At 40.6% G+C, this 20,902-nt stretch overlaps 1 protein-coding gene across 1 annotated transcript; it reads right to left on the bottom strand.

The window, feature by feature from the left end:
* Window positions 1-76: 76 nt before the first annotated feature.
* Window positions 77-20,462, bottom strand: OSGIN2 (oxidative stress induced growth inhibitor family member 2). Its single transcript, XM_080580743.1, has 6 exons — window positions 19,458-20,462; window positions 16,486-16,640; window positions 12,689-12,825; window positions 10,551-10,742; window positions 10,047-10,138; window positions 77-8,190 (listed from the first exon to the last, which is right to left on the bottom strand). The coding sequence occupies exons 1-6, from the start codon at window positions 19,499-19,501 to the stop codon at window positions 7,143-7,145; spliced, it is 1,668 nt and encodes a 555-aa protein (XP_080436869.1). The 5' UTR covers window positions 19,502-20,462; the 3' UTR covers window positions 77-7,142.
* Window positions 20,463-20,902: the final 440 nt, after the last annotated feature.

Genomic DNA, 20,902 nt, shown 5'->3' with positions numbered 1-20,902 from the left:
GAGTGCTTCTTTTTTTTTTTTAGTACCACATATTATTTTTGTTCATGCTGCTCACAGGAAGGAGATGCACACAATATACAAACTAAATATACTTTTTATTAGCAAGGCTTTTAAGGTACAGTCTTGCATCCATCATCTTAGCTGAACAGAGTTTCAAGCAGGTTGAATTATTTCATGCACCACTGGAAGAGAGGACAGATGCTGTTTCCGTGTAGAAACACCATCCTCAGCTCTAGCTTGCATCAGTTTCAGCTGACTGCCTATCTTTCCATCAGCTGGGGAAGCTACAGCCTTTTTTTTTTTTTTTGACAGGACTACCAACGTGTTTTCCTTCTCACTGTTGAAGATTAGGCTCTGTTTTTGACCTCTCACACCTGTGAGAATCCACCCCCCTTTCATCATACGCTTACTACCAATCTCTTCCACTTACTACCAGTCTTCTCTCAGGGCTGGTGCAGCAGGGTGGGTGGCAGGGCTGGCCTCTCCTGTGTCATTACACTAATTCCTATAACCTAGAAATGTGGTTGTCATCAGCTTCAGTATCCTGTCTGCTGACCTCCAGTCCTTTGCCACGGTACACATCAAGCCTCTACACCGACTTCACCTGGTACGTCAGTTATAAGACCTGCCTCCACCCCCGCCCAGCTCGCCTAACATCAGTCCATTTTGTACAGAAAGTTCTTTGTCCTTGATTCTTATGCTGCCTTTTCCCCATCACTTTCCCTCCCATACAACTTGCCCTTCTCTTGCTCCATTCAAGTTCCTGAATCTGCCCACAGCCACATTTGGCCACCCCAGTGTTTGGCTACTTCTGACTGCACCCTGGTTGTGCTGGTATCTTCAAATCTAATCCAAACGTGGCAAAACCTGCATCAGCTGCCCTACCACTGTATTCCTCACTCTTCTTCTTACAAGTTTTTCATGACCACCACATTCTAGTGAGGTAAATCTGATTTTTGCCAACCATTTTCCTATCTCCCCAACCAGCCACTTGCCCTGCCACTTGCTTTAGCACTCTGCTCGCATCCTTCTGCCCCAGCTTTGACCATTGAAATCTCTCTCAAGCATCAGCTACAGCACCAGATCCATACAAAAACTTCTCTTCCCCCTTTCTGAACACTACAGCACTTTGAAGACCTTTGCCTCCCCATAGCTTTTCTCCCCCTCTCCTCCAAGTTACGGAGTTCCCCACTTCTCTGGACCAGTAATTGACTTCTTTCAGCTGAAACTCTTCCCGTATTATTCCTTGAGCCTTTCATCTGTCATCAGTTTTCACACATGAATATAAAACAAGCTTTACATGCATGCCTCAGGTAGGTTTTATCATCTAATCAAGGCTGAGGTTTTGCTCACAGTTCAAAAGGAGAATATATTTAAGCTGACAGCAGATACTCTCTACAAGTTGTTTACACTGAACATCTGAAAAAGGGGATGACCCAAACATACTTCAGCAAAAGCAGAAATAGTGAGGCATGACACATGGAAATGTTTGCTCAGTACCTCAAGTTCCAGATGCACCATGTGTGAGCAAAAAATAGGGGTGGGTGAGCATAGGTTAGCTCATTTAGAACTGGAATTCGACAACCAGAATACCAGAACCAACAGCAATGGGCAAGGCTGGAGTATTGACTTTCCAAATTTTGCCAAGCAGATATAAGGTAACAGGATCAGTTCTTGAAAAAGAGCATCTCAGTGTTCACAGAGAAGCTGGTCTTAGAATTAAAAGTGAATCACTTCCCTCTGCTCAGAGCAACCCTCAGAAGTCTACCAAATCTATCATCTCCTTGCCTCCTGCTTTAGATTGTGGGCAACTTTATGTATCTGGTTAAAAAAGAACCTAAAATGCTGGGATTCTATAATAATTTGTGAACAACTAGGTTTGTTATGTGTTTTGTCTTTATGCTGGTGTAGAGGTCTGCAGAGGGTGTCCAGGAACCAAGCTAAAGTTCAGTTTGGAGCATCCACTGTAGACAATGCAGGCACATTGCTAGTGATCTCACAATGATGAAAATGCAAATTTGATGAAATTAATCTCCAGAACAAGTTGTTTCAAAAGGATAGGTCAGCTAAAAATATGAAGTTGGTTTTTTTCCTTCTTCTCTCCTGGTATTGATGACTACTGTGGTCACCAGTGTGTAAAAGCTGGGCTTAGTATGCCCTGCGAGTACAAAATCTTTGTTAGAAAGCCACTCAACATGTAGACGGGTGTAACGTGAAGTCAAGTTCAGGGTAATAAGCCTGCTTGAGCTGAAACATTCCATAGTGCCTGCAAAGACAAAGCCAGCTTCAGAGGAGTGCTTAGACTCACCCTAATTACTAAATTACACTGCAGCCCCTCCCAATCCTTGTTCCTTACACCAAGTCTGTGGTCCCACACTTTCTAGTGCAGTTCAAGCTTTGAGAATCAGCTGAACGCAACCAGCCCAGAAGTGCACCATATTCCCCAAAAGACGGTATTGTCTTTCAGAAAAACAGGCATTCATAACGCAGCATCTAACTTCAAATTCGTCACCCCAATTGTCACCAAAGCCTTTCCTTCTGTCCAAAAAAATAAAATAAAAATTTCATTGTTTCTGCTAAACAGAACATGTATTATGGTCATTTCAAACAAAGCATGTATTTTCTTTCGGGTCAGGCAAGGAGGAAAGGGAGAAGTGGATATCCAAAAGGCTCTTTATCAGTTGAGCTACTGTGCTCCCATCTTGCTCTCACCCAAAAACAATCAAAAAAAACCCACTGATAAAAACATCATAGCCAGAATGTTCTATAATATGACCTAAAATAAAACCTAACGGTATAAACCTTTCAGCATTTTCTGTTCCATAACTTCTTCAAAATGAAATCATCGTTGGGTTTTATTATCCATATGTAATCAGCTGCCCTTAAGGTACGCGTGTGCTACCTCATGCAGTTTAGAAGTAGCTGTGATCTAGCAGCTTTAAAGCAAAGATTCCACTATTGCATGAAAATATCAGCTTTGTTTCTCACAAGTGGAAAATATGGCATTGTATCAGAGCAACCACGACTCATCTCTTCGCACATCACCTTACTGATCAAGGCTTAGGGCTTCACACGTTGCACTTCACCACAACCTCCCTTAACGGCCCATTAAAAACATATGGCAACAGGCTAGACTAAGGCCAGCACAACTCCAGCTTAACGTCACAGCTTGCATATCTTGACAGAAGAGGATGGGAGGAGACTAAGAGCCTATGAGTACTACAGGGGCTTGCTTTGGCACCTATAGTTTTTCAGTTAATATTGATCGGGTACTGTACTGCTTTCCTGCCATCGTTCCTCACTGGTCATTACTTGTTATTAGTGAGGACTCATCCGAAGTTCGCAGATTTTACACCCTTTTTTTCCTCTCTCAAGAGCACCATGCCTAAAAGAGGTTTTCATAAGGTAAATTCCTTTCCTCCCTTTCCACTGGCGGTGCAAGCCAGGCCTGCCTCAAAGTCTGGGCTTTATCCAAAGCTGGAAGAAATGAAAGACTCCAGTTTCCTGGCTCTTACCCTTTTTTCCCCATTCTCAAGCTGCAAGAAAACTTACAGCCACCTCCTTCTATGGAATTAATGTTCTTCCTTAGGCAGCCATCACACAGAGATTAATCATTGAAGAGGTGCCTACACAACAGGCCAGAAGGAAAGCACGGCGCACCCTGACAGCTCCTGCAGGGTTGGGGACCCATGGCTGTGGGATGCTCTTTGGTGCCCCTTACTCAATGTATCGGCCCCTGTTCCTGGAGCCTGTACCCCTGGGTCCTATGTTTTCTCCTGGCAAGCCAAGGTTGTGAGCTCCAGGCAATGCATTTACTTCAGAGCCAGAACAGGCTGGCGTTACTGTCACTACTCTGTGGACTGCTTGCAGAAAGGGCTCCTGCACTGATTCAGCAGGGCAAAATGAAGCCACGCTTCTGTGGAAAATGCTTTAAGCCCAAGTCAATCAGCTACCAGAAGCCAAAAGCTGTGCCATTTCTTACCACGGTTAGGTGCCTCCATTAGGAGCTGCCTATTTTTAAGCAATTACATCTTAGATGTATTGTTAGGGAAATTGTCTGTGACAGGCCTTAGCCCCAGTCCAACACAGCTGGATACTAATTAAAATAATCTTAATAATTTAGTTAGGAGATGTGTTCAGCATTAAGGACCAAAATCAACTACAAAAGATATTTTCCCACTAGCCTATTACAAAATACACAGTATGGTTAACGTACCTTTATAAATACTGTAAATCCAAATAAAATTCTTTTAGTTATATTCTTCCTGTGTATCAGTAATAAAGCTGAAGTAATAAGCATCCTTCCTATTTGCACAGTATTTGAAAGCTTATCTTTCTCACTGAAAGAAGAGCTGAAGGAAGCACACAGTTTCCCTTCGGAGAACTATTATAGCATAAAGGAAATTCAAATATATATATATATATATATATTGAAATCTGAGAAACAACACGTTTCTCCAAAAGAGCTATCCAGTGCCAACACCTAATCCATAATAAATACAGTAATTATCATAATGCTTTAGGTAAAACTATCTTAAGGTAAAGCTATCCTAACCAAGTTAATTTTTACATGTCTTATTCTTACAGCCATACCTAAGTGGAGAGAAATGGAAACATCTCCCAGATAGTCAGAAACCCAGATGTCAGAAAGCCCAGCTGCAACTTTAAAACTAGCAATTCTTAGAAGAAACAGGATGACTTTTTAGTACAGCTTCAGTCAAAAATGTTTTTATACTGGCAGTCTAATAAACATGACCACTGAGAAGACTGCTCTGCCCAGCTAACATGTCTTATCTCAGAGATACTGAGAAGACTGACAAGAGGAAAGCAGTTAAAGCTCAAGGGGTTGTAATAGTGCTGTGAAAGTTACCTGTATAATGGGCAGGACAAAAATCGCTCACCATGTTTGTCTCTGCCATGAGCACAGCCCATGAACAGCTGTAGCAGCTGAGGCTAGAGATTCGGCTGTTTGGACCTCTTCCTTCCTTGCTTCCCTTGTTTTGTTGGCATTTTGATTCACGTGACAAAGGGACACGCTCTAACATGCTGCAATATGCCTTATTTAGAAATGTATATTTATACAAAAACTGAAGGAATTTAATCACAGTGCAGATGTATTCCCAATATATTAACTGCAATAAAGTTCTATAATCAAGTATTTATCACTTGAAACACCAATTCTCAGTTAAAATGATTAGGTATCACAGGTTTAGGATAGATTGATACGTACATACAGTTTCTGCTAAAGAAGGCTAATTATAGAATTTCAATTCATTTATAAATAAGCCTAGGATTTAGCATAATTAAAGCCAGCTCAAATCAGTATAAAAAAATCTTAACTACTGAAAATGTATGGTTAAATTCAACCTTGTAAGCAATGCAGAAAATAAAGTCTGCCTTCCTTATGTTTGCATTTATGCAATTCGGTTGGCTCTAAACTAAAATCTATCAGTAGCAGCATCATTTCATAAATGACTTTTGCCTTCCATTAAAAAAAAAAGTCATTTTAATCCTTGTGTACTTAGCCTCGTCAACTCAAGTCTGTGCAAGTCTGATTACCTTACTCAGACACATAAAAGCCAGCAGTAGTCACAGAACCCAGTAACTCGGTTGGCACAGAACGCAGGCATTTGTTGCATACAGATATCTATAACTTGGGAAAATAAGCTGGGATACCAGCAAACACTAGTAGTTTCACAAAGTCTAAGCCTAAGACTTATTTCCTTTTAAAATCTGCTCAAGTGCTAACATGGAGATTTTATCATGCAAATACAGTATCTTAAACTAATGTGATATTCTTCAACACAGAATGAAAATGAAAACCAAATGAAAAACTAAATGTAGTACCATCTATTCTATCACATTGGACCTGAATTAAAGTGTGTGGTAATAAATCAAAACCAAGCACTTAATCTACTGAGAGTTCTGGATGATAATTCTCTAACTGGCTGTTGCTTACCTTGCTGCAGCCGGTAACCCTAGAGCGTGTTTAGATAAACAAAAATCTAGGCCTTACATTACGGAGCAGAAACGCAAAACTTCAGAGGTAGGTACCTGTTAAACCTTTGTATTTTATAGCAAACTAGTATTTTATATGAACTATGTTTGTTTTCTTTAAGCTGGCTGTGAGTATAATCCTTTTCCATGACATTTCAAAATAAACGCAGACCAAAATAGTTTGCGTTACGTGCTGATCTAGGAGGAAAAAACAACCAGTACTTGGCCAAATGGGAGATGCTAATAACTACCACCCACCTTCATCACTCAAGTGATCCCATTCAGTCTTCCTGAGCTAAAAGGCAAAAAATGGAAAAGCTTTCTCATGTACTTAGATTTCTTTTTCAGTAGTACACTATTCATTATATTGACACTGTAATAAGAGCACTTACATCAGTACTTTATTGTTTATGTTGATGAGTATTCTCAGAACGTACACGTCACTGAAGGGGAACATCTCATGTCATAGTCTTTCTGCACTCACCAAAATCTAGGCATAGCGTGAAAAAATATGAATGAATTGTCAAATCATGCACTGAAGATTAAACGGGAATGCCTGTTCTTTTATTCCAATTTCCAAGTCGAATAATTTGGAACTGTTGACCAGTACTTCTCAGCTTACAGAAATCCTTCGCATAGTAAAGACCATTTTACTAAGTGCTCATTCCTCCTGTGTTACTATGGCAAATAAATAAAATCCTCACTTCAAGCAGAAGGCTCCAAATTTGCTTTGGGACCAAGAATCACTTTGTACTAGGAGTCTTCTGCTTTTAAAAATTATCTTAATTTCAGGATAAGAATATTTTATCAGGTTTGACACTACAAGATAAACCCACTCTGGCATGCATTGCTTTTCCCAGAGGAAGTCTGCTCTTTCAAGCTGAGCAAGAGATGACAGGCAGGTCAATAGCAGTTAGTCTCATTTTTTGTTTCTCTGGAAGTAATTCCAGTGGAGTAGAGATCAGTTGTAACAGCAGATCAAATTTTTGTATTTTGAAAAGGAAGTATAGTGGTATTAGCATCCTTTACCAAACAATACAAGTACAGGTTACTTGTATACAGAAATATGACTGCTAACAACTTTTGCTGTCAGTATTTTGTTAGACTACGTCTAATTTCGTATGTGAAAGTTTCTAATGCCTTATTTAAGGTACCCCATCGCCTCCTCCATCCCCACTTTCAATCAATTCATGTTTCTTCTTTTGTCTTATTGCCAAGCATCGTGCAATGCCCAATGCACCTCCTTTTAAAAACCGTACAAAGTTGTCTCCAACCAGAGGACCTAAAGCAAAGAGGTTTGCTTCTTTAGTGCATTCATAAGTATATGGATCGATCTCTATAGGATTCCCCTTGCATGTGATGGGCTGATTTGAGTGGTGACCTATGCTATGTCCTTGGTCCTTTAGAAAGAAAAGGTTTGGGTGAGAACCTATCAGAACTAAGGCTACAGAGAACTTCAGAATTTTCTTCAGTCCAGAGGCACTCTGAAGAACACATTTCATTTCAGGCTTGAAGGAAAGTACATTGTGTTCAGGGAAACTAGTGTAAGCAGAATGCAGATTAGAGTCCACAGTGTGTGACTGAGTACACATCATATGATAGACTTTATGGTACTCAGGGTAAAGCTTTTTAGGTAACTGTTTGAAAATCAGGCTTGTATCAGTAACTCTTCTACGAAACACATGAATTACTGGGATGTTGTTGTTGTAGGCACACAGTACTGCATCAGCCGCTGTAAGTCCGGCACCCACAATTAGTACAGGGTCTGCTTTCCCACGTAGCTTTCCTTTGCTGATAGCAGCCCCAAAGTCAGACATGGAATGAAGCACAAAAGGAAAGTCTTCTCCTTCAACTTGTAGTCGGCCAGGAGAATCAAAGCTTCCAGTGGCAAGAGCCACATTCTCAGCAAAGAGGCAGAAGGGCACATGAGAACCATCCGTCGCTCGCTGGTAACCTCTGACTTCCCAGTTTCGCTTGATCAGTGATTTCTGTCCATCTTCCATTTCCAAATGCTGCGTTGAAATATCTTCACTTAGTTTACTTCTATCTTCATCATCCTCTCCTCGATAAAGTCTGGATACTGATGTTATATAAACATTGTCTCTGAAATTCTTCTGGAGGCCCATGACTTTAACATAGTGTTTATAATAGCAAGCAATTTCTTCTGGCATTACTCGGTCACTCTTTATGTTTCTGAAACAGAATTGAATGGTTCCAGTTAATATTAACACCTTAACAGTAGTTTCAACATCATATACAATATACCCCATGACACTCAGATATAAGAGGATTGAATCTGTTCAGTTTAACTACAGTTCAATATATTTGAACTTAGTTTTATTCGCTGTCTTGATTCCTGATATACAAGACAAGCTATCTTTTTTTGTTTGTTTTTAAATAACCAACTCTTTACATTGTAAAGTGCTAAGGTGATAAGCAAATTAAGCATAAATACCCTGCAGTATCACAGTAGGTCTACGTGGAAGCGTTTTACAAAGCCAGTTTAACATCATGACCACCAACAATATAATACTGGCTAAACAATACTCAATGCCAACATACAAACTATTTAGTTACTTAAAGTAAGTGCCAACTTTGAAGTATATTGAAGAATACTCAACTCGAAAGACCTCTCCTTTTAGTACAGGCAAGTTCAGTTAAGGATCAAAATAAGTAGTTCCATATCACAGAATTAAGTCCCACAGGAATGAAAAAAGCAAGCATCACGCAGAACCTTAATACACATGTGAATAGGATTACAATAGTCAAATGCCCAATAAAAACATTCTTGCACTGGAATCCTGGTATTACATCTACGCTTTTCATGTTTATTGCTGTATTTACAAAAAATTTAAGCTGAAAGTATAATTATTTTGAACAGTTGCATGAATTTTGCTGCTTCTTTAGAAGTAAGCTCTAAGAAGCCAAAAGGAACAGTAGTGAATATTGGATAGCCACAGAATTACACTTTGAAGAATGTTTGCAAGAGATTGGGTTACTTACCCTAACAGATTAACAAAACAGTAACCTGAACATTTAAAAGTACATACACTGCTCTGAAAACTTGGTATTTATTAGAGAGGTTGGATGCAAGTATGACACCTGTTTTAAGGAAACCATTTCACATGACTACAAGTTTTAATTATAAGTATTTTTAATATGCTTGTTTAATTGTAGTAAAACTGGTCAGCATTTCTTTTTTTCTAGTATTGTTGAAAATTATAATATCAACAAATTAGCTTCAGATAATAAGCAGCTTATGGGATTTCAGTTCATATGGACGCAAGACTATCTCGCTAAGAAAGCGACTAACGAACAAAGTTTCTCCACTATACTTTCCTGAAATGAGTAACAGGCTGCTCAAAGACACATGCCCAATTCGAAACAACAGCTTCCTTTAATTAGAATAAAGTCAGGAAAATTGAAATTTTAGAAAAAGCCTATGTAAAGTTCATCTATTGACACAGGTATTTGTGAACTAGTTGTATCCTTGAAGCAAAGGCCATGAAATCATACAAGACAGTTTTTGTTTAAAATGTTTTCCAAGAAATTTACAAGAAAATAACATTGGGAAGTAATGAATTATTCTCAACAGTACAAGTGATAGACTGCAACATCTTAGATGCTGCAGCTTTGTCTGTAAAGTGAAAGCTGAAAAATAGTGACTTCCTGAATTACAAGAAAGCTACCGTGCACAGCAACTTAAGTGACATCCACAGTGAAAGAGGAACTTGTGATACTTCCGTAGGTTTTAAATGACTAAAACTACTTACAGTAACAGCACTTATTTGAGAAATGTTGTTAAAACACACCACTGCTAGTATGCATGCTTTTCATGCACTCAAAGCCATTATGCTGTCCAACCACTGTCAATTTTCTTTCAGAGTACACACAGCAGTATTGTTTCTAGTGCCATCAGGCAATTTAATAAACTAAAAAAGAAGCATTCCTGTAAACAGTGAAGCTTGAATGTTTTCCAGTTCTTAAAATAGTGTCATCTATCTTACAGCAACTGCATGTTTCCAAAATACATTATGCAGCATCTCTACCTGCGCTTGCTAGCTGCCCACTCCTTAAAGGTGAGTCCAGGTAGTTCCATCCAGTCTCCAAAACTGATTGTTAGCATAGAGCCTTCCATGGACTATGGATGAAAAACAAGAGGCATGACCAGATAAATTTCAAATGGATACTTTTACATAAAAGTAGAACAAGTGAAAGGGAAAATAAAAGCAAGTTATTTATAAAAACACAAAACGAGAAAAGCATAAAAGCAACAGGATACGAACACATTAAGATTTAAGATTTTGTGTAACAGCAGCTGGAAACAGTATGAAAAAAGTCAGAGAATACTCTTTAGTATAATCAAACTAATAAAAAACATAAGACAGCAGTCATGGTGACGATTCCCAAAATTAAGGGTAATGTTTCATCTCTAACATACTTGACCTTTGGTAAATGAAACTGCCATTACCATCTAAAACAACCTTAGCAAGAAAATTCCTAGACCACAAAATTATCAAGTTACCATACGGTAATATAAAATATTTACTCACATGCCAAGCCCCACCAGGTGGTCCTTTACCAAGCACTATATGGGGAATATAATTATGCTGCTCTAGCTTCCAGTGCAAAACTGGTGGGTAGTCATACCCAAAGTCAGCATCAGGATGAAGCAGTGTATCAAAAAGCACAGCAACTGGGTTTGAAGAGCGTCCTTCGAGGCCTTCAGACAGGTACTCTAGATCCTGAAGTACGAGAGTTACAGTTTTTACTATTTACCATGCTCATCTGATGTACAGAAATTGAATTTGATATACAGTAAACACGATTAGCTCAAGTTGCATTTTAAGTAGAGATATGTAGCGTAGAAATTAAATCAAGATAGTTTTTAGAAATAACTGCCAAATTCAGTTCTTCTCTAACTTTTTATATAATAGATTTTTGCCATTTGATAATTACGTGCTAGTGCAGTAATACCATGGCAGGTCATTATTTGAAAAACTGGGACAAACATTTAGAGAACAGAGTAACTTAATAGCGTTTATAGATAACAGACTGCTTTTAACAGAGAATTGCTAGTATTTCTAGGAGTCTCATTTTGATAAAGCAAAATGGAAACCTAAAGACATCATTTTAAAGATCAAGCAGAAAAGGGTCGTCTGACTGCTCGTGTGTAGTTCTACCAGCAAGTTTATTTTATTTTGAAATAAATCACAGTATTGGAAGCACTGATTTTAAAAATTAATCAGAATTACACTTCACAAAGCAGTTCATCTTGAGAACTATTTCTAGAACATTCTAAAATGTTTTCATATTTCAGCATCTATTAGCCAGCAACATTCTCCTATCTAGAAACACTGCAATGCAATGGCAAATGTTTGAAAAAGAGAATAAAAATCTAGAGAGAAAAATGGCCACAAAGCCAACTTTTTGCTGACAAAGACAAGTTTAGCTTCCTAAACTGGGAGAAAATGTAGGGGAGAGAGGGAGGATGAAGTATATGAAACACCTATAGCCAAAAGCTAAGTCAACCTACTTTCCAGCCAAAAAACAAACCTTGAAACTTAAGGTCAACATTACACGCAGATGGCAGAGTACTAAAACCAAAAAGCCCCAAACCAAAGTTAAACAATACCTACTTCTCCACGACACACGTGCGTGGTTGTATTTCAAAAAATTTATAGTCAAATGGGCAATACACTCGCTGATTGCATAGGGAGTAATCAATCAGCAGTACAGTGAAATGAGTAGAAAATGATAATACAGCAAACAAATGGACAAATGGGGAGAAAAATAAAGGAGAAGATTTAACTGTTCAAATGGAATAGGAAAACCAGATGTATACAAGTATAACAGATACCAAACAGCAGCAGTTGTGAACACAAACACTTAAGGATGCATACTGTTCAGAAAAGAAAAATGGGTTTGGTCTACATGTCCCTAATGCTACAAAAAAATGAAGTCTTAATGAGAACTGTATTATTTAGGAATATTTTAAATTGAAGTAAGTTAGCAGCATGTATTCTTCGATCTTTAACAATAGTGCCCAATTGTTCTAGGACATGAAAGCTAGAATTCCTGAGTCAGCTATTCACTGACCAAGTAATGCTTTAGACACTTTTGGCAAGTAATAAAAACACAACAAAAGGCACACTGTAAAACCAAAAACCACCACAAACAAGGAAAAATCTCTAAAGAACCATAAAAACACCACAAACACACACCAGCCTTGGATAAAGTGATTACGAATTGATTTCGTTTAAATCAACAGAGGAACAAAGTAACTCATTAACGCATTAGAAACATGATAAGCTAACTGGGCTGGTTATGCTTTTTTTTTTTTTTTGCAATCTGCATTTTTTTGGGATACCCACTTCTTAAAATGTACTGTTTTTCATCTAAAGTGTCCTATACATAATTTGTTATGAGCCACTGAAGAAGGTATATACTGCTCTTTATTTTACAGGTAAGAAAAGCAGAGGCCAAGGAGTGAAGCTAGTTGTTTGAGGCCACAGCGAGCTTCATTGTTGTCTAATTCTTTGTGGGGTGAGAGTTTAGGTCTTTTTCATCCACAGCACTACTTGTGTAAGCTACAAAAGCATTTTAAATAGGATCATTAAAGAAAGACTACTGATTCATAATCTAGCTTGTAGAAAGAAAAGATCTGGACAAGATGGCAAGAAAAGCTTACCTGATCAACAATGGAAAGATGTCGAGCTTCTTCTAGTTTTGTATGTAGAATGGGGTTTGGATGTACAGCTTCAGGAGACAAATATGGCCTGTATCCAGACAGCAGGTATGAAAGACAAATTCCTGAAGGTCCATTTCCTATTAAAGAAAGAAGTAACTGTTTTAGAAACTTCAGGTTACTGACAGTTTTACTAAGTCATCCAATAAGCAGCAACAACATTTCAGTAAAGTAGTATAATGCAATACGATTTGATTGAAAGCAGCTTACAATCTTCACAGGAAAATAAAGCCTGCCACAGCAATTTCTTCCAAATAAGCCAAGCACAATCTTTTTCAGGTAAGAAATATATGTATGACTATTTTACACTATCAAAAAAATGCACATAAAGTGATTTAATAATTCAGTATGTCAGATTCACTGTTCCTGTGTGAAAATGATCTGGAAGATGGAAGAGATCTGCTCTACATGTCAATCACAGTAATATCCGAGTATTGCTACCACCTTACAACTTTGTGTTCCCACTTACACTACATACTGTAAGACACAAAACAAAGACAACCTGGAGTATGTGCTCTTTAGGTCTACCCATAAAATAAAAGGAAGAAAAAAGCAGAAAGCTGAAGACAGTGCAAGTCAGCATGAGAAACTATATATACAACATAATAAGGTAAAAACATAGTAGATGTGGTAAAGTACAAGAAATGTTTAAAACCACATTCAGCCATATGTTTAACAGCAACAATATAAATTCAAACTTTCTATATCCACTTTGTTTTATAGCTTTTTACAATTCATTTATGTGAATTATTGTAATTTTAATAGACTAACCTACTTTCAAATGGTTATTAAAAGATGTGAAATGGATGGAACCAACATGTTACCGTAAGTATTTCTATTTGTTTGACTAGTATTAGACAAAGCAGGGGATCATATTTTAACGTGCAAATATAGAAGTAATGTTCATGTTGCAAGGTCAAATATCCAAATCCAGGGAAAGCTACCATCAGAAAAGGATGTTTAAGTTCTGTAGAATAGCACAAGTGACTCTGTACTGCTTTTTCTATCGCTCCTCTTCCTCATTAACTGAATGAAAAGCACAGTGTTCTCCTAATGAGGCGCTATTCAGTATTTTGCATTTGTTTTCCATCTAGAGTGGCATGCATGGTATTTACTACACACTATTCAAATTCTAGGCTAAAGTTAGCAATTTATTCATGCTTTTATATAGCACTCATTGTTAGGATGCTAGTTTTTATTTCCTGTCATTCCAACTCTTGATCTCCAGAGTTCACCCTTTGCCTCCTGTTCCCCATTATCTCTGGGCACGTTGTTTCCACCTTCTGTTCCCAGTCCCACTTCTCCAATGCCTGTCTCCTCACTTTGTCTGATTTTTCAGACCTCAAATTCCCCAACGGTTTGCACAAACCATGTTTTTTTACCTGTTCATTCCCAGTCTTCGTACATCAGATCTTTTTCCCTTCTTCACCAAGCTACACTCATCACCCTGGTCCCGAGTAGCAAGACATCCCATACTCGATTGCAACGCTGTGTAAGTACTGTCACAGCTATTGTCCATGAGAAGGCGGCTTACTAACAGGTGAAGTCAAAGGCTGATTCTTGTAATCAGCCTTCGGTGAAGATGTTTTTTCCATGGGCCTAGAACCTGCACAACTATGGGAGGCTGCAGGGTGCCCTAAAGGCTCTTACACCAATCTATTTTATGCACCAGTATATTGATGCAAAAATGCCTGTGCACTGTAAGAGCCGTAAGGCAAAGAAGGAAAGCTGTGGTTTTCCATCACAGGGATCTTCAAGCTGCAGTTTATTGTTATACACCTAAATTAAAAGCACACAATCAACTTCAAACTAATTGCATAGCCAGACTAATTGCTATTCAGATGAAAAATTAAGACTATATCATGTTTACACAATAATGATCAAAACCAGTGCAGAAGATGACAAAGTTTAGCACAGAATATACTCTAGATTTAGCGCTCTAGCATCAAATTCTAGAATTTCAGTCATTCAAATACAATTTACCAGTTTCTTCCCAATTTCTAGAACAAAAGAGATACAAGCCAGAAGCTATTTAAAATTATCAGAGTAGCTTAGTACTCTTTACAGAACTACAATACACTACACAGCACAAGTTTAAGAATCATATCTTAAACTGGTCATCATACAGGGGAGAAATGGGATGGTAAAGTTAAAGAGGGCAATAGAAGTCTTGTTCCACGATGAGGTTAATTTATTACACGTGCCATCTTTTTTCCTTCTAATGACTGAAATAGCACAACACAGAGATAGCACTAGGAAGCTCAAATAAGAACCATTTAACTCCAGCTCCACAGGAATAGCACGGAGAAGATTAAACCAGTAGAGACTGTTTGTGTGTATGGGGGACACATACACAACTCTGTGTTGTTCTACTACAATACTAAGACCCATTTAGATCCCTTCTAAGGCTTCTTCAGGCAACCAACTAACTTGAGATAGTAGGCTGCCATGGAGAAGATCAACCTGAGAAATTTCTCAAATGCATCTGTGAAAAAGCATTTGGGTAATGTATTTGTGTTTTTTTACACACACGCACTCACACCCCAAGCAGAAATAGTCAAGGCAGCTGTGTTTGGTACCAGCACATAGGAAAGCGTTCTAGACAAAATAAGTATTGAGCACAGGTATTTGCATAACTCGTATTTGCAAAACTAAACAGTGAAAACTGAGTCATTAGCCATATGGCAAACCTGTACTAAGGTTGATGAAATGCCAGGAAACTGTTGCTCTTCAACTATGATGCAGAACTCAGCAAGTGATTCACGTCTGTCACATCCACGTAAATGCGTTACATGAGCACTATTTTAAGCTGTCACAGAGAGCTCTGAGAACAGGCACTGTACAAACACCAGCCTTTCAAAGTTGAAGAGATTTACTGTGAACACATTATGTCGAAACATTATTCTCTGGAATCTCTGCTTGTTTGCAGGTACAATTCAAGCTGTTGGTTTGCTTCAGTCCCAACAGCTTTGAACTAGATTATTGAAAACCTCTTTTACTTCAGATCTTTTCTTTATCCTTTCATTGAGTCGTGGCAGTAAGGAGCTGGTGAACAGCTGTTGCTGAAAAACCTTGGCCCAATACAAGTCACCCTGGCAGTCTCAGTTATGCTGCGTACCTAGGGAGCCTGCTCCACTCTGCTCTGCTGTCATTCAGCAAGATTTTACAAGTACAAGCCTTTAGCTATTTAATCAAGACCATGTGCATTGCTCTCAGCTGATTGAATTGACACAGATTCCATTTGGAAAAGATGGGACAATATTCAGATGTCAGTGATGGCTGCAACAGCAAAATGCAACTAACGAGCAAGGTTAGCATTTAACCAATACACAGCATACATATCACATCATGCTTTTGACTGTTTGTGTGACTCCAGAAGTTTCTATCATTGCAACATCAACAGTCTCCATGCAACCCGATGTAGACATGGTATCATGTTAATCAAGCCCTGCATTATCAATGCTAGAATCAAAACAGTTCTTCTGTTAAGACTCATGTATCTGCTGCCAAATAACACAGCTCATTTTGCCAAGTCACCATCTGAATTAAAATACACTCCGGTAGCAAGACTTTTAATATAATTTGATGTCACCGTTAATCATAACAACTTTATTTCTCTAATGAACTTCTTCACTGTAAGTACGTTAAGCATTATTTATTTAATGATAAATGACTTCATGCAGCAGGTTTATAAAGGCAATGGCAGCGACACAATTTCAGGAGTTAAAAAAAACACTCACCTATTATTACTACAGGCAGAGTAAGGAGAGAGTCCCCAGGCAGAACAGTTTCTTCTATTAAAGGCATTCTTTTAATCTTCCTCCCAAGGCTGTCACCAAAATACTGGACGAAGGAATTCAAAAGCTGTCCTTCGGTTTCAGGGCCACTGTAATTTCTAATTAACAAGGACAGATGGAAGAAAACTAAAAATGAAACAGTTATACTCAGAACAATTTCTACAAAAATAAAGTTGCTTTTGACACTTTATTTGAAGAGCTATAGAGTTAATGAAAACAAGACTAAAACAGATATGTTTCATCCAATCTAAAAAATTTTACTCTTCAGCACAGCTTTTCTAACAGCAGATTTAAAATAAAAGTTTACTTTCTCCCAGAAAGTCTACGGCAGGATAACAAAAGGGACAGATGGCTCCACTGAGACACAGATTTCCAATTCGGTTTACACAAAGCCAAAGTATAACCAACAAGCATTATTTTGATCCACCACGCAGAAAACCTCATTTCTCATTATCCTTATCAAAAGGGGAGGCATACGCTGCCTCGCCAATTAACAACAGCAAGGCCAGCCAAAGACTGAAGGAGCAGCTGAGATACAACAGCAGCCATTCACACACCTTCCTACCTGCTGAGCAACATAGAAGACTTCACATCAACAAATCTGTGGAAAGGTAGAAGTGAGGCTACTTAGAGTCAGTAGTGATTCAAAAATGGAGAGAATTGAAATTCCTACAAACCCCAAATGCAGCCTATGGTGTTTTAAGCACTCTAAGAAAATCCTTTAACAAAAGGAATTATCTAACCATGAAGTTAACAAAAGGAATTACTATGCACCATTCAGGTCAGCTATTGTAGGACAGACTGTTTTCACCACTCGCCATTTCCTTAAGATTTGTCAGCTCTATGCAACATGGACTTGGGTTCCTCTCATAGTTCTTCACTCTAAACATGCTTCTATACTATGAAGACTTGTTTTAGATCATCTGCTGCTTATTTAGTAGCTCTTTCTCAATTCTTTCCAGGTCATTGAAGAAGCACACACTTCATCTGCTTAACTATAAAAGCAATGACAAATTAAAAATAATCTGTTATCGGCAGTTATTTTATTAAATCTTCAAAACACAGACTTAACTCCTTGGCTAAAAATACTGCAATCTACCAGCCTAAACAGTTTTAATAACAAATGTAAAGAAATTAACTTGAGTAAGAGTACTCTTACTTATTTCCTAAGAATCTACATATATTAAAGCTATTCTAGGATTTCAGGAATTATTTTCTACATGGGACCAAAAAGCAGAAGACATCAATCCAACTCCCACAGCCATGTAAATGACGTACTGCCTCAGCTCCCACAGCACTGAAAGTTCTCTTATGTATTTCAAAAAGACCTTCCTCAAATGGAAAAATGGAACTAAAGCTACAGAAAGCTGTACAGCAATAGCAGCACCGGCACACTGTTAATACAGCTCTGTGACGGTTACATTTGTTATAAATTGAGGAAGCTATTCTGAAGTTGTATTTATTTCTGAAGGCAGGTACTCTTTATCTGTATTTCCTGCACTACAGGAAAAAAAGTTTGCAAATTAGTGATTTGACTGAATTACCATCACACATTAGCTTGTCACGATAATAGAAATGCATAAAACACAAACTCCAAGTTAGATTAAAGTGAGAAGAAAGCAAAGAGAAGACATTTAATTATCATACTGCTTTTTTTCATCTTTTTTTACACATAGGTACAGGCAGACTGTATTATCTTCCTGCCTTTGCTCAAAGTTATCTGAGGTAACAGCATTCTGTGCTTTCCAAAAGAGAGGCTTACAGAGAGTAGGCATGCTTTAGTGCCATTTTAATATACCTTCCCTGCTAGATGGAAGCTAGAAACAAAAACATTTCAAAACCTCTCTTACAGGATGCATGTGCAGCTTTATAGGCTACCAAAGAATCTTTAACAATAAAAACACTGCTGCTTTGAAAGCTGGCCGCAAACTACCTGACAGGTTTAGTGAGGCTAACCTTGCTCAGAAATGCCTGCATACAACACGCAGTTCCTCAGCTATTGTGCCTACGAAGCAGCAGATGAAGCACTGCTGTCAGGCGTGTGTCCTTCCTTTGTAAGGACACCATACCCAAACCCGGTCAGATCCTGAGTTAGGAAGTTGCGAGTTATCGGTCCCTAAGCCTTGAACAGTGCAAGCCAGCAAGTACCAGAAGTTTTCGTATTTATAAAAATTCCTGGTAGGCAGCTTTGCAGTGGCGGGGATTTGGTGAAGATACCACTGCCTCTGGTCCTGCAGAGATGCAAGAGGGCACGGGGGTGAGTCAGTGCCAACGCCGGAGCTCGCTTCACCTTCTGGTAGCCTCACCACGTAACTGCAACAACTGCGTTACCGGGATTCTGCACCTCGTCGTCATTTTTGCTCTTTAGCGCTTTTCGGTTAATTACTTTTAATTGATAAGGGGAAAGAAACACATCAGGAAAAAATACATAGTATACATGTAAACACTCTTCTTCCTTTGAAATTAAAACGAATAAGCCTTTCAGCTGCCACACTTTACTGCAAGGTACAGCGCCAGAGGAGCCCTTTTCAGGGGGCACTCGTGCCGGACCCCAGCCGCCTGCGTACTTGTAGCAATACACGCACAAACCGAGCACCCTGCGGCGGGCGGCTCACCGAAAACCCGTTACGAAAAAAAAATAAAAATAAAAATAACCACCGTTCGGTCCCAAGCTCACGCTCCGCGGGGCCAATTTAACACCTCTAGGGTTATTATTTAATTTTTTTAATCAAACGACTGAAGAGAGCGCTGCCCACCGGCGGCAGGAGCTCCGAGGCGGCAGCACCGGAGCGAAGCAGGAGCCGAGCCCCGGCCCCGGCCGAGCCCCAGAAGCCGCCCGGGGAGCGGGCAGCCCCCAGCCCCTCACCCCACGAACCCCCCTCGGAGGCCGCCGCCCGCCCCCCGGCGCCCCTCACCTGACGGGACCGGCCAAGGAGCAGCGGCAGCACCACACGGGCATGGGGGGCGCCGGCGGGGCCCAGCGGCGGGGCTGCGGGGAGGCGCCGGTCCGCGGCTCCCGCTCCTCCTCCTCTTCCTCCTCCTCCTCCTGCCGCCACCACCTCCACCACCGCAGCGGGCCCCGCTCGGCGCCGCGCCGCCTCTCCGCCCCGCTCGCAGGCGGCTGCGGCTCGCACGCCGAGGGAGGAGCCGCCGCCAGCACCGGGAGGGACGAAGGGGAAGGGATGGAGCGAGGGAGGGCGCAGCTTCCTCCTGCCAGCCCCGCCGCGCCTCCCCGGAGGGGGAGGAGGCGGCGCTCAGCGCCTCAGCGGCGGGCAGAGACCGCAGGGAGGGCCGCCCGAGCCCGTGGCGGTTCCCTCGGTACCAGAGCAAGGCGAGGGCCGCTGCCTGCCCCAGCCCATATCGCCGCCCGACGCCCCTCCTACACCGACGCCTTGCCCGCCCTCCCCGCAGGCCGCCGCGGGTGGCTCGGGCACGGCCCGGTGGCAGGGGCACACCTGCGGGCGGCCTCGGCCCGGAGCCCCCCGGGCGCCCGCCCGCGGGGCCGTGCCGTGAAATGGCGGCCGCGGGGCTCCGGGCTGGGGGACGCGTGAGGGGTGGAAAGGAGCGCCCGGTGTCTCGGCGTTTGGGCCCGCGGGCCTGTGCCTGCTGGCAGCCAAGTGCGTAGGGGGAGCTGCTGCCGTGGTTCTGCTCGGAAGCTTGAAAAAAAAAATAATAATAAATTGTGCTCTTCCCACAGATTTTGAATCGGTGGCAGGTGGGGCATGTAGTGAGGAAGGGCTGTGCTGTTAGTGAGTTACCCAACGCTGCAATGCCAACAGTGGTCACTCAGCCTCTCACCCCATCTTGCCTTTCTTTGTGTGGCACAATCGGGTTTCACGTGTAAAACGCACATGGGGAAGTTAACAGCAGAAAGCCAACCAGATTACAAACTTTTCCAGCCACCAATTGACTAATACCCACCCATGTACAAGTACTTCATATACTTTATATTATCTACTTAAAAATTTATCATAAATATTTTGCAGCTGGGTACGCTTGCGTAGTCTTTGCCTAGTCACAGAGTTGCTGCGGTCGGTGGGACCTCTGGAGGTCACCCAGTCCAAGCCCTTCTCAAACCCCTGCACCACGTCCAGGTGGGTTTTGAGTATATCTGCAAGGACGGAGGCTCCACAGCCTTTCTGGGCAACCTGCTGGGGTGTTGAGCACTGCCACCATGAGAAAGTGCTTCCTTACGTGCAAGTTGAATTTCCTGTGTTTTGATTTGAGCCCATTGCCACTTGTTCCGTCCTTGAGCACCACTTGAGAAGAGCCTGGCTCTGTCTTCATTCCCTCCCATCTAGTATTTATACAGGTTGGTAAGATCTCCTGAACGGTATCTTACGCAGGCCCAGGTCTCTCA

This window comes from Anser brachyrhynchus, assembly GCF_964034855.1.
Source record: "Anser brachyrhynchus genome assembly, chromosome: 2".
NCBI classification, from domain to species: domain Eukaryota; kingdom Metazoa; phylum Chordata; class Aves; order Anseriformes; family Anatidae; genus Anser; species Anser brachyrhynchus.
This window is presented reverse-complemented; position numbering and strand designations above follow the sequence as displayed.